This window comes from Hoplias malabaricus, chromosome 1, assembly GCF_029633855.1.
Source record: "Hoplias malabaricus isolate fHopMal1 chromosome 1, fHopMal1.hap1, whole genome shotgun sequence".
Lineage (NCBI taxonomy): Eukaryota > Metazoa > Chordata > Actinopteri > Characiformes > Erythrinidae > Hoplias > Hoplias malabaricus.
This window is the reverse complement of record NC_089800.1, coordinates 15,468,481-15,479,346: the sequence shown is the minus strand read 5'-3', so window position 1 is coordinate 15,479,346 and position 10,866 is coordinate 15,468,481. Positions and strand designations below refer to the sequence as shown.

Sequence of the window (10,866 nt, the reverse complement as noted above, 5' to 3'; positions counted from 1 at the left end):
ATGTTATGCAACACATAGCAACACTCTAGGTTATAGCTAAGTGTTTGTTATGGTACCCTTGGTTGTTGCCAGGCTTGCTAAAGTGAGTGTTTGTTATGGTACCCTTGGTTGTTGCCAGGCTTGTTAAAGTGATGTTATCCATTAAGTTTTCCAGGTGGTTGCTAGTGTTTGTTATGGTTGCCCTGGTGTTTGTTATGACATTACTAAGTAGTTACCATGGTTACCCAAGTAGTTGCTATGCTGTTGGTAACTGGTTGCTATGTCTAGCACTGGTGGCTATTTGGGTGTGGATATGGTGTCTGAATGATGTGAGAGTTTTGCGAGCAACTAGACACAATCATAAATAAAATAACAGCAAACATTCAGCAGATTGTAAACGTAGGGAATACTCACAGTCGGCTGTAATATGTTTGCTTTAACAGCTTCACTAGCATCTGTTATCAGTGAGTTTGGAGCTTCTGTTTTAAGTTCAGGGAAACATGTTGAAATTATTTTCTGTGGTGATCCATAATATGCAACCAGATATAGCTCAGAGAGATTAGAATGAAAATCCCCAGAGTATTCCTTAAAAAGACACACCACCCAGAACAGAAGGGACTGTTATTATAATAAATTATCTACCAGTGCCACCTCCTAGGTCCTCCGTCAGGGATATTAAATGGCCAACATAAAGCAGTCTTTTTCTGTAAGAACTCTGAGAGGAAGAACATTTTCTGTGACAACAACATGTCACAGAAAATAATAATAATAATAATAATAAAAATATCTCAAGAGCATGTTCAACACTCTTTCAACTTCATTCCTTAAGGCTGCCATTTTGCTGATTTTGTGCCAGAGATAAAACAGGCTGCATTTTCTCTCAGTAAAAGAAATAAAATAAAATTAGTTTAAATAAAAAAAATCAGAGATACTCATATTTAAACCTGTATGACGCGAAGAGCACGATTTAAAAAGACTGATGTTGTGTAAATGAGGGTAAATGTGTGTTATTTACCATTGTGACAAGAATTTGACGACAGAACAACAACAAAAAAACCCTATAAAAATGACTTCTTATTTAGTGAAACGTTCTTAAATCCAGTCGATACAATTAATATTTCCCATTCTGAGATTAATATTATACTGAGTATTATATACAATTATTTGTCTTTATCCAAACATTTATTTTTAAAAGTCATTAGGTGTTTCCTGTACTGACACCTAGTGGTAGGTTTAAAATTTGTTGCCCCCTTGTAGTGCATAAACTGGTTAATTTAATAATTTAATCCAGTGAAATTATCTCATTTATAATAATAACCAAAATCACCTAAAATGTCTGGAAGAAGCACAAACAATCATATAATATTCATAAAACAATCTCATAATGTGATATAAGAGGTATATTGATTAGATTTAAATTGACTTCTCTTGTCTAGGCGTTTTCTGTGAAGTCAATGATGAAGAAAACAGATCAAAACAAACCCAAACACAACCACCACGACTCCGAGCAGAACGTTAGCTTTGTAGAAAACCTGAGAACTCAATATTACTCATATTACTCTAGTACTTAAAGACCTGGTTTATTCTCCTATAAAAAGTAGAATTTTCTGTACAGTGCTATACGAACAAAGCGGAAGGTTGCGGAGCCTCTGGACGTGCTTCTTTTGATTTTGGTTTTTTAGAAAAAATAGAATTCAAAACTGAATTCAGATTCGTTGGCGGCGATCCGCAAAAAAGATTTGCGACCTGCTTCTTTTACATCATTAAAGGCGCAATCAGTCATTTTCCCCAGTAATTATTCTTCATGAAACAAACATTAGGCCTGGAGATTCTGTTTTAAACATGGCCGCGCCTACGTGGGGGCCCCCTCTATGGAGTATAAACAGGTTCATACCGGGACGACAGAGAAGATTGTTCAGCTCATATGAGCTGCTGTTTGTAGGAAAATAAAATAAAAATAGTAAATAAATCACTCTCTGAAATACGTATTCTACTTTCTTGGTGGAAAAATGACTGACTGCGCCTTTAATAATAAAAAAAAAGGTCGTCTAATTCAATAACACGGAATCTGATTTGAACACAGCTGCAAAACACAGCTGTAAAATGCTCATTATTTTAAAATTATTCTCCCAAGTGGTAATAACACTGTTTCTCAAATATTAAAGAATATATATAATCTGAAAAATACAAGTGTAATTTCTGCCTGTACACTTACAAATCCATGGGACTGTAAATAAAGTGCCAGAATTCTTGGCCTGCATAGATTGCAGTTTGCTGTATTGCACTTTTCCACCATCTCTCCTGAAACTGTGAGTTTTCATTATACTTTCATTATATTTTTTCACTTTTTTTAATCACATCTTTCCACTTCTGACCATCGTGATCTTGGTGAACACAACACAAGAGTTTAAAGATCGTCCGATCGTCACACAGCAAGAAAGAAAAACAAGCGCACACATTTCCAGCGATGTCAGATTAAAGGCAACAACATAAATAACATATATTCTCTCTCTGTGAAATTCTCAGAAAAGAAACAAAAATAAATAGTATAAAATAAAACATAATAAAACTTTGGGCTTAAGTTTGACTGAAATCACTTGAGCGCACACATGAAATAGTTATATTCACAGTCCAAAATGTAAAAATGATGATGAGAATGGGAGTTTTTTTGCAGTTAAAAATGTATAACTTTGATGTATAAAGTGTAATGACGAATTTATGATAAAAATAATCCACGTTTCAGAAGATATGAAGAAGTACAGTGCATGAGTAAATAAAAAATGTCATGGTTATGCCTTTTTGGTCCTCGGACAAGTAAAACAGACCACCGATGTCATACTGTCATTCTGTAGTCATGACCATATAAGGAAATCTAGGACTGCGCTGGATGCCCATATAAGGAGTTATATAAAAAGTGGGGCTGGATTTATCGCTTCAACTCCATATATGGACATCCAGCCCACACCCCAACTCCATATATGGGCATGAGACACACTACAGAATAAGCACATGACTTCAGAGATCTACATCACTTCCCACTGCATTTTTTTAAAATAAAATGTAAAAAATGAAAGATCATATTTGATCAGATTTAATGACCAGAACTACAAACTCGTCGGCGTGGCTGAGCAGTGATAAATATTTCCGTTCTACTCGCAGCCCACTACGTCAGTTTTTCAAAATGCATTTGAGCCATAAATCTACGTTAAGACGTGCATGCATGTGGCCCGTTTCTTATTTAGATAGTCAAAGGCTTTTAATTGAAGAGCTAACGTTGCTAATCTAGGTTTTACCATCGTATCTCTGTGATCTATTACTAACGATTTTGTTTACTGATTATTAATATCTGATTTTTGTTCTCCTTTGGCAGCTACATAAACCTGTAATGGTGTTCTGGGTGTATGAGGCATGTGGCGAAGTCGTCTACACACGTCTGGTCATTAATTCTACATATTCAGTAAATGGTGTTAACTTGAATAGCTAACCACACACTATGCAACTCCAAACAAACTACTATTGTTGATTTTACCGACAGAGCTGGGCATCAAACCCACAGCTTTCAGTTTACAGACTGAATTATTCCAGTGATTGTCAAACAGAATATTCTGCCTGCACATTTATACTAAAAAGGGTGTGGCTTTCTGACGTACACCAGAAAGTGGGTGTGGCTATGTGTCACATGCCCAAAAAGCCACACCCACTTTTAAATAAAACGCATAGACTAAATAATTTGTACATTCCTGTTCACAGGTTTGGAATCACTGTTTTCCACAAAATGAAACTAGTGCCGAACAACACAGGGCACACTCAAGTGTGCAATAGTTACAAGTAATTATAAGAAAACTTTAAAAGCTCTTTTGAAACTAAATGGGGAACAAGTATCTTTTTTAAGAAACATAAGAATTTAAGAATATTTTAATCTGTTTAAATTATGTTTAAGTTCTGATCTGTAAGTGAGTTTCAAACGGCGGCATGAAGTTAAAATTATTCATATTAAAATCCATAATGCCTCAAATTTCAAGACCTTGAGACAGATAACTTGTAAATAATTGCTATAAATAAATGGTAACTGAATATTTCTTCTTCTTAAATAACTTCCTGCAATTTAAAATATATCAGAATTGGGCAAATATTAAATATTGTTGTGTACTTTATGCAATCTGCAAAAATTAATATGAAAATGATTCCAACATTTGCCTGGTAATGTGTGAATACCTAAAGCACTGTTTCTGAAAACGTTTCATTTATGAATTCATCTGGAACTCGAAATGTATTTATTTATTCTATTTATATGAAGTTATGGTTCATAAATGTGTATGTTTTCAGTCTGAACTGAAAACTTGTGACTGATGCCCAGCTCTGACCACAGACTGTATTCAATCAGAACAAAAATAAAAGAGACGTCTTTGTCATGGTACACATTGCATTTCCGTGTTAAATTTCCTAATGATATGTTTCAGTGTGTCGCTGTTGTGCAAGTGACCCTTAAGTCTTTGAAGCACAATATTTTCCTGTGAGTTTGACATTTCTCATGTCTTCTGTGGCTTGGTGTCACTGTCTTTACCGCAGTCCTGTCTGTATTTACAGTGGAGCGCTTTCAGCAAACTAAGCACCGTAAAAGGACATTTTTAAATGCATGCTTTTCAGGATTCGTCCCCCATCTGCACTTCGCATTGCCGCTATAAAACAGATCCATGTTCAAATGTACGTTGGATAAATACGGTCTGAATGGACCTCCTCCTTATCTCCCACCCACGTTTTCCACCAGTGCCGTCTGGACAAGGACGCTGTTGTCTATAGACAATGACATAGTTAAGAGGGGACATTTCATGCCATGCAAAACAATCTCTCTATATCTCTCTCTCTCTATGTCTCCACACCTCCGTGCCCCTTTCTTGTTTGTCCTCCTAGTGTCCCCCGTCCACAGTCACATGCTGGTTTCACAGGTTGGTGGAAGGTTGCCCTCTCCTGGCATTAGATGGATCTCTGGTGTAAACATGTGATTCTCTACTTTGTGTTCACTTTGGTTAGTGTCTGGTTTGTTCTGCCCATTATCACTGACCACATCCTGAGTGCAGTTCTGTGGGGAACGCTTAGGCGAAGGAACGGCAGCAGCCCCCACTTCCGAGAGGTTTTTATCCTCGCGGTTTTCAGTGCACTGCTGGAAACCCTGCGGCAAGAGCAACGCGGTCTCCTCCAGATCGAAACCGCCGGCCAGAAGCTTCGGGGAAAGGACCAGACCTTCCTCCGGGATCGTGGCCAGCGGTTCTGAATCAGAACACAGAGGAGAACACTCTCCGTCTGGAGAGTCGTCACCCAGGAGGCTGCTGCTGTTATCCTGAGGAGAGGACGTGTTGGGTGGCGTCGGAGGAGCTTCCTCAAGAGTTTCTAGGAAGTTTATATTGAGGCTTTTTGTCTTGGCTGGGTTTGTGCTGTGTAAAGAACTTCGGGCCATTTCCACAAACTGCTCAAAGCCCTCGCTGTCCTGGACGCTGGGTTGGCTGTTCTGTTCAAGTTCAAGCTGGTTCCCATCGGACAAACCTGTTGGATTCTTTTTGTTCACGTTCGGCATCCCCTCTTTGACCTCAAGGAGCGGAGGCACTTTGCTGAAGCTTTGCTGAAGCTGAGCTGCTGAACCTGGAGAGGAAACCGACGTCTGGACCTCTCCCAGTTCAGCAGGGCATCTTGCAAAGCTGTCGACACTTGACATGTTTGTTACATCCCTCACGGTTCCTTCCTTGGCCTGAGGTCTCACGTCTTTCATCTCCAGTTCCTGCTTCAACTCGTCCGCCGGTTTTATGTTGAGATCCGAGTAGGAATGGGCCTTGGTTATCTGGTTGTACATCTCCTCCAGTTTCTGAGCGTTGAGATGCTGAGGGCTGGAGGTTTTGCATTCTTGAGATATCCTTTCCGGTGATTTCTTCTCGAAAGACCTCAGACTGACCTCTGAGGAGACACGTTTTGGAACGCCCCACCTGCTCGGGGACAGGTGATTATCCAGAGCAGGGTTATCTTCGCTCTTGTCTACCACAATGTCCATGAGCTCCATGCTTCTAGCGAAGGCATCTTTCAGGTTCATCGAAACGATGCTGCCGTTCCTCTTCGCTCGCTCTAAGGCCTCTCTTCTCTTGATGGCTTTCTCCTGACGTTTCTGCTCCTTGTAGAACTCTGAGAAGTTGTTGACGATGATGGGGATGGGTAAGGCAATGACCAGCACGCCGGCGATGCAGCAAAGTCCGCCGACTATTTTCCCAAGCAGAGTCTGAGGGTAAATATCTCCATATCCCACGGTCGTCATAGTGATAGTGGCCCACCAAAACGAAGCGGGGATGCTCGTGAACTTGGTGGCATCCTCGTCCTTCTCAGCGAAGAACACCAAGCTGGAGAATATCATGATTCCCATCGCCAAAAAGAGAATGAGCAGGCCGAGCTCGTTGTAGCTGCGCCTGAGCGTGAACCCGAGCGACTGCAGTCCTGTTGAATGCCTGGCCAGTTTCAGGATTCTCAGTATTCTCATGATACGGAAAATCTGTACCACTCTCCTCACGTTCTGGAACTGCAGCACACTTTTGTTCGACTCTGTCAGAAATATAGTGACATAGTAAGGTAATATGGCTAATAAGTCAATGACATTCAGTGGCCCTTTGAAGAACTTCCACTTGTTTGGCGAAGAGAGGAAGCGCAAGAGGTACTCCATTGTGAACCAGGCGATACACACGGCTTCGACGTGCGCCAGCTGAGGGTTGTCGTTGGCCTGGCCGAACTCGTCTATCTCCTGAAGCTCGGGCAAGGTGTTCAGGGACAGAGCGATGGTGGAGAGGATGATGAACAGGATTGAAATGATGGCCAGGATCTGCAAAAGGAAGAAACAGAACAGTTACTCGAAAGACAACACACGACACGGTCGCTACTTTACACAACTTTACACTGAACAACACACGGTTTACAACAAGATTTATCTCCAGACTCTGCATACGCTGCCAGGATATCCTCATTCATTCATCTTCTGTTATTCTGTAATTCTAACATGTCGACTTGTGCTACAGTGCCACCTTTAGGCCGATCAGGCCCCTGTCCACCACCTCAGCAACATCAGCTGTTGTCCTAAAGCCCCAACACTTCCAAGACTTTAGCTACATTCACACAGCAGGAAAAGTGGCCCAAATCTGATTTTTTTATATAATGTGACCTATATCTGAAATCAGTCTGAACAGATCACACTCCTAAACTAAAATGTGCAGTGCTTCAAGCGCTGAACAAAAGCAAATATCCGTCTGTTTCATACAAAGCACTTTCTTTTTGAACTGAAAGAATGGGAGCGGAGTGCTTTACTGTGCAGCGCAAAACCTCATTTTTCTTTATTCCAAATCAGCTCTGTGTTAAAAAAACAGGGCATTTAATTAAAGACTGTAAAGAATATTAAAATGTGAACAGACGTTTCTTTCGCTCTGAGCGCTAATTTCCAGGGTTTCTCCCAAACACAAGCCGCCAAAGAGAAGGAGACAAGACGTAATGAGTTTAATATTTCCATGATCCGCATTTATTCAGCTTCACACCGACAAGAACAACATAAAACTGATATAGAACGACTGAAAAAAAGCTCTTCTCTTGTTTGTATAATAAAACATTTAATTCAAATCTCCACAAGTTTTAATTTTCTCATAAATGACAGACAGGAACCTGGACTAAAATATTTCATAATTTTCTCGCTTTCCCATATTTTTTACAAAACAAAAATGCTTTGGACCGTAGTCAGGAGGTCATCCTGAGCGGCCGGAGTGACGTAAAAGTTTGCCACACATCGGCTGTGAATCGGGTCTCAGTACCACATACCATGGGATAATCTGGATTTGGTCTAAACCCATCCACAGGAATCACCACATTCAACTGGATCCATGTTTAATCTCTGTGTAAATGTGATTACAATTCAGAAATACCAGATTCTTTCACGTTTTCCCCCCATACTGATGATGGCTGTGGCTGATTATCCACTGGTGGACGTTATGAGGCTGAGGCCTGGCGCTGTGGGCACAGAGATCTCAGACCTGCCTCATTTGCCCCTTGGTACCGATATCGATTCTGGGCGCATGTGATACCGCACACTAATGCATCATTTCCTGAGCCGCTGAGCACTTTACAGCAATCAGATTCCAGCCCGACCAATCAGAGAGAGGCTCTCAAACCAAAGAGCAGCTGTGTTCGCCCACTATGGGCTATTAGCAGAACCGGGGGCTCGTGGTTTCACCCGTTCAAGAGTAAATCTCACTCCTGTACACACACTTTGTCCAAAATGAAGGGCATTGATCGGGTATTTGTTCCTCTTTACTGCTGTGAGATGCAGAAACATAGCTGTGAGGATCTGATGGCATTCGACCTTCACATAAACATTAGTGAGGTCAGGAGCTGATACTGAATGGATCAGGATTAGTTTTGGATCACACCACCACCGGAGGAACTGGATCTGTGTGTGAGTGACTGGGTGAGTGAGTGAATGTGTGATGTCTTGTGATGGACAGGTGCCATGTCCAGAGTGTGTTCCTGCATTGTGTTCAATGATTCCGTGTAGGTTCTGGACCCATAGTGACCCATATCCAGATGGCATGCCTACAGAGGATGAATGAATGAATGAATGAATGAATGAATGAATGAATAAGTATTTTGAAAGTTAAACAGTTTTTCTTTTAGAAATATCCGCAAAACAATGTCTGTAACAATAAAACAGAGAACAATACTCAGCTCTGGGAAACACTGCAATAAGACCTTTGCTGCAGCCCCCAGAACAACCTCCCCCCCACCCCTAAACAGCCCCCATCCCCCCTGGACCCTGAAGAAAAATGTCATCCTGTTCGTTCCCAAAGTCACTGCACAACACCTGCCACCTCCACGTTATAAAGAAACTAAAAATAGAGCCGCAATATCCACCACAGTTTTATTGTTCTCCACCGCACTGTGTACTGATGTCGTTTAAAGGCCAACTCCACCACATTTTCTGATTTCTCTCCAGTGGTGGCGAATGTAACCAGGCATCTCCAACACACCCCCAGCATTTTATTCCCTCTCCACCTCCACCAGCGCCTCCACCGTCTACAGAGTCTCTATGGCGCGATGATGATGATGATGAAAATGATGATGGAGGACAGTGGACATCTGTCCTTGTTTAAACACCACTCCATTCTCCAAACTATGGTCAAACACCAGCCGTGTCCCCCACCGTCTACTGTCCTCGCTTTCTGTGAGGGGCTTTTAGAGGAGGACGTCTGCTTCCATTCACCTCCACTGTCCACTGCTCTGAGTTTCTTCAGAACCACAGCACCCTCTAGCTCTTTGATAAAATGGGTGGAAGTCCCTGTTAAGTCATGTACAGAAGGATATTATGAGCCCGGGACTGTAATCTTCCTGTTGGAGTAATCTCCAGAAGAGCTCTTATTATTTAACACATCATTTTTAAAGAGTGAAGAGCTCCAGTGTGTCCTCAGGAACTCGACCGGAGGACGACCGCTGATTAACTTCACACAGGATAATTACCTGTTAACACAGTCTCAGGTGAGTGCTTCTCGCCTGGAGAGTCTGTCTCCCTCTCTCTGTCTCCCCCTGTCTCTCTCCCTCTCTCTCTCTGTCTCACTCACAGTCTCTCACTCTCTGTCTCACTCACTTTCTCTCTCTCTCTCGCTCTGTCTCACTCACTTTCTCTCTCGCTCTCCGTCTCACTCACTTTCTCTCTCTCTCTCTCACTCACTCACTAGCTCTCTCTCACTTTCTGTCTCTCTCTCTCTCTCTGTTTCACACTGCCTCTCTCTCTCCCTGTCTCACTCACATTTTCTCTCTCTCTCTCTCACTCACTTTCTCTCTCGCTCTGTCTCACTTTCTCTCTCTCTCTCTCCTCTCTCTCTCTGTCTCACTCACTAGCTCTCTCTCACTTTGTCTCACTCACTGTCTCTCTTTCTCTCTGTCTCACTCACCTTCTCTCACTCTGTCTCACTGTCTCTCTCTCTCTCTGTCTCACTCCGTCTTTCTCCCTCTCTCTCTGTCTCACTCACTGTCTCTCTCTCTCTCTCTTTCCCTGTCTCACTCACATTCTCTCTCTCTGTCTCACTCACTTTCTCTCTCTCACTCACTAGCTTTCTCTCTCTCTCTGTCTCACTCACAGCCTCTCTCGCTCCCTGTCTCACTCACATTTTCTCTCTCTCTCTCACTCACTTTCTCTCTCTCTGTCTCAATGTCTCTCTCTCTCTCTCTGTCTCACTCACTGTCTCTCTGCCTCACTCTTTTTTATTTTTGTCTCTCTCTGTCTTGCCCTGTCTCTTACTCATTCACCCTCTTCACTTCTCTTGTTTTCTCTCTCTCTCTCTCACTCACTGTATTTCATTCTCACTCACTGTATCTCTCTCTTACTCGTCTCTTACTCATTTTCTCACTTTTTCTCTCTCTCTCTCAGTTTCTCATTTTTTTCAAATTCAGTAAGCTTTATTGGCATGACCATATTCAGGTACAATATTGCCAAAGCATAAAAGTTTAAGCATAAGTTTCTCTCTCTCACTCACTTTGTCTCTCTCTCTCTCTCTCTCTCTCTTGCAGAAACACTTATTCAGCATCAACAGTATTCACCACAACCCACTACAGAACGTTAATCGAAGATGAGATCTCTCAGCTCTCTCTGACCTGCTCTATCCAACATTTGTCACAGACAGATACACACATCGACAGGTCACACCGGAACTGCGTTCTCTCTGCATCTCTTTATTATTATGATGTTAATCATGTTACATCAGAGGACTCTTTTCTAAAAGGTGCTGTATAGAACCATCTACACCACATCCATCAATCTGAAGAACCCCTTCATGATGCAAAAAACCATTGTAGAACCATCATTTTAAATGTGTAGGGTTT

At 41.8% G+C, this 10,866-nt stretch overlaps 1 protein-coding gene across 1 annotated transcript in view; it reads right to left on the bottom strand.

The window, feature by feature from the left end:
- Positions 1-2,641: 2,641 nt before the first annotated feature.
- kcnb2b (potassium voltage-gated channel subfamily B member 2b) overlaps positions 2,642-10,866 on the bottom strand; it is a 77,190-nt gene continuing 68,965 nt past the window's right edge. Inside the window, exon 3 of the mRNA XM_066668850.1 lies at positions 2,642-6,832. Coding sequence (XP_066524947.1) covers positions 4,907-6,832 — 1,926 coding nt within the window. The 3' untranslated portion in view covers positions 2,642-4,906. The remainder of the gene's footprint in view (positions 6,833-10,866) is intronic.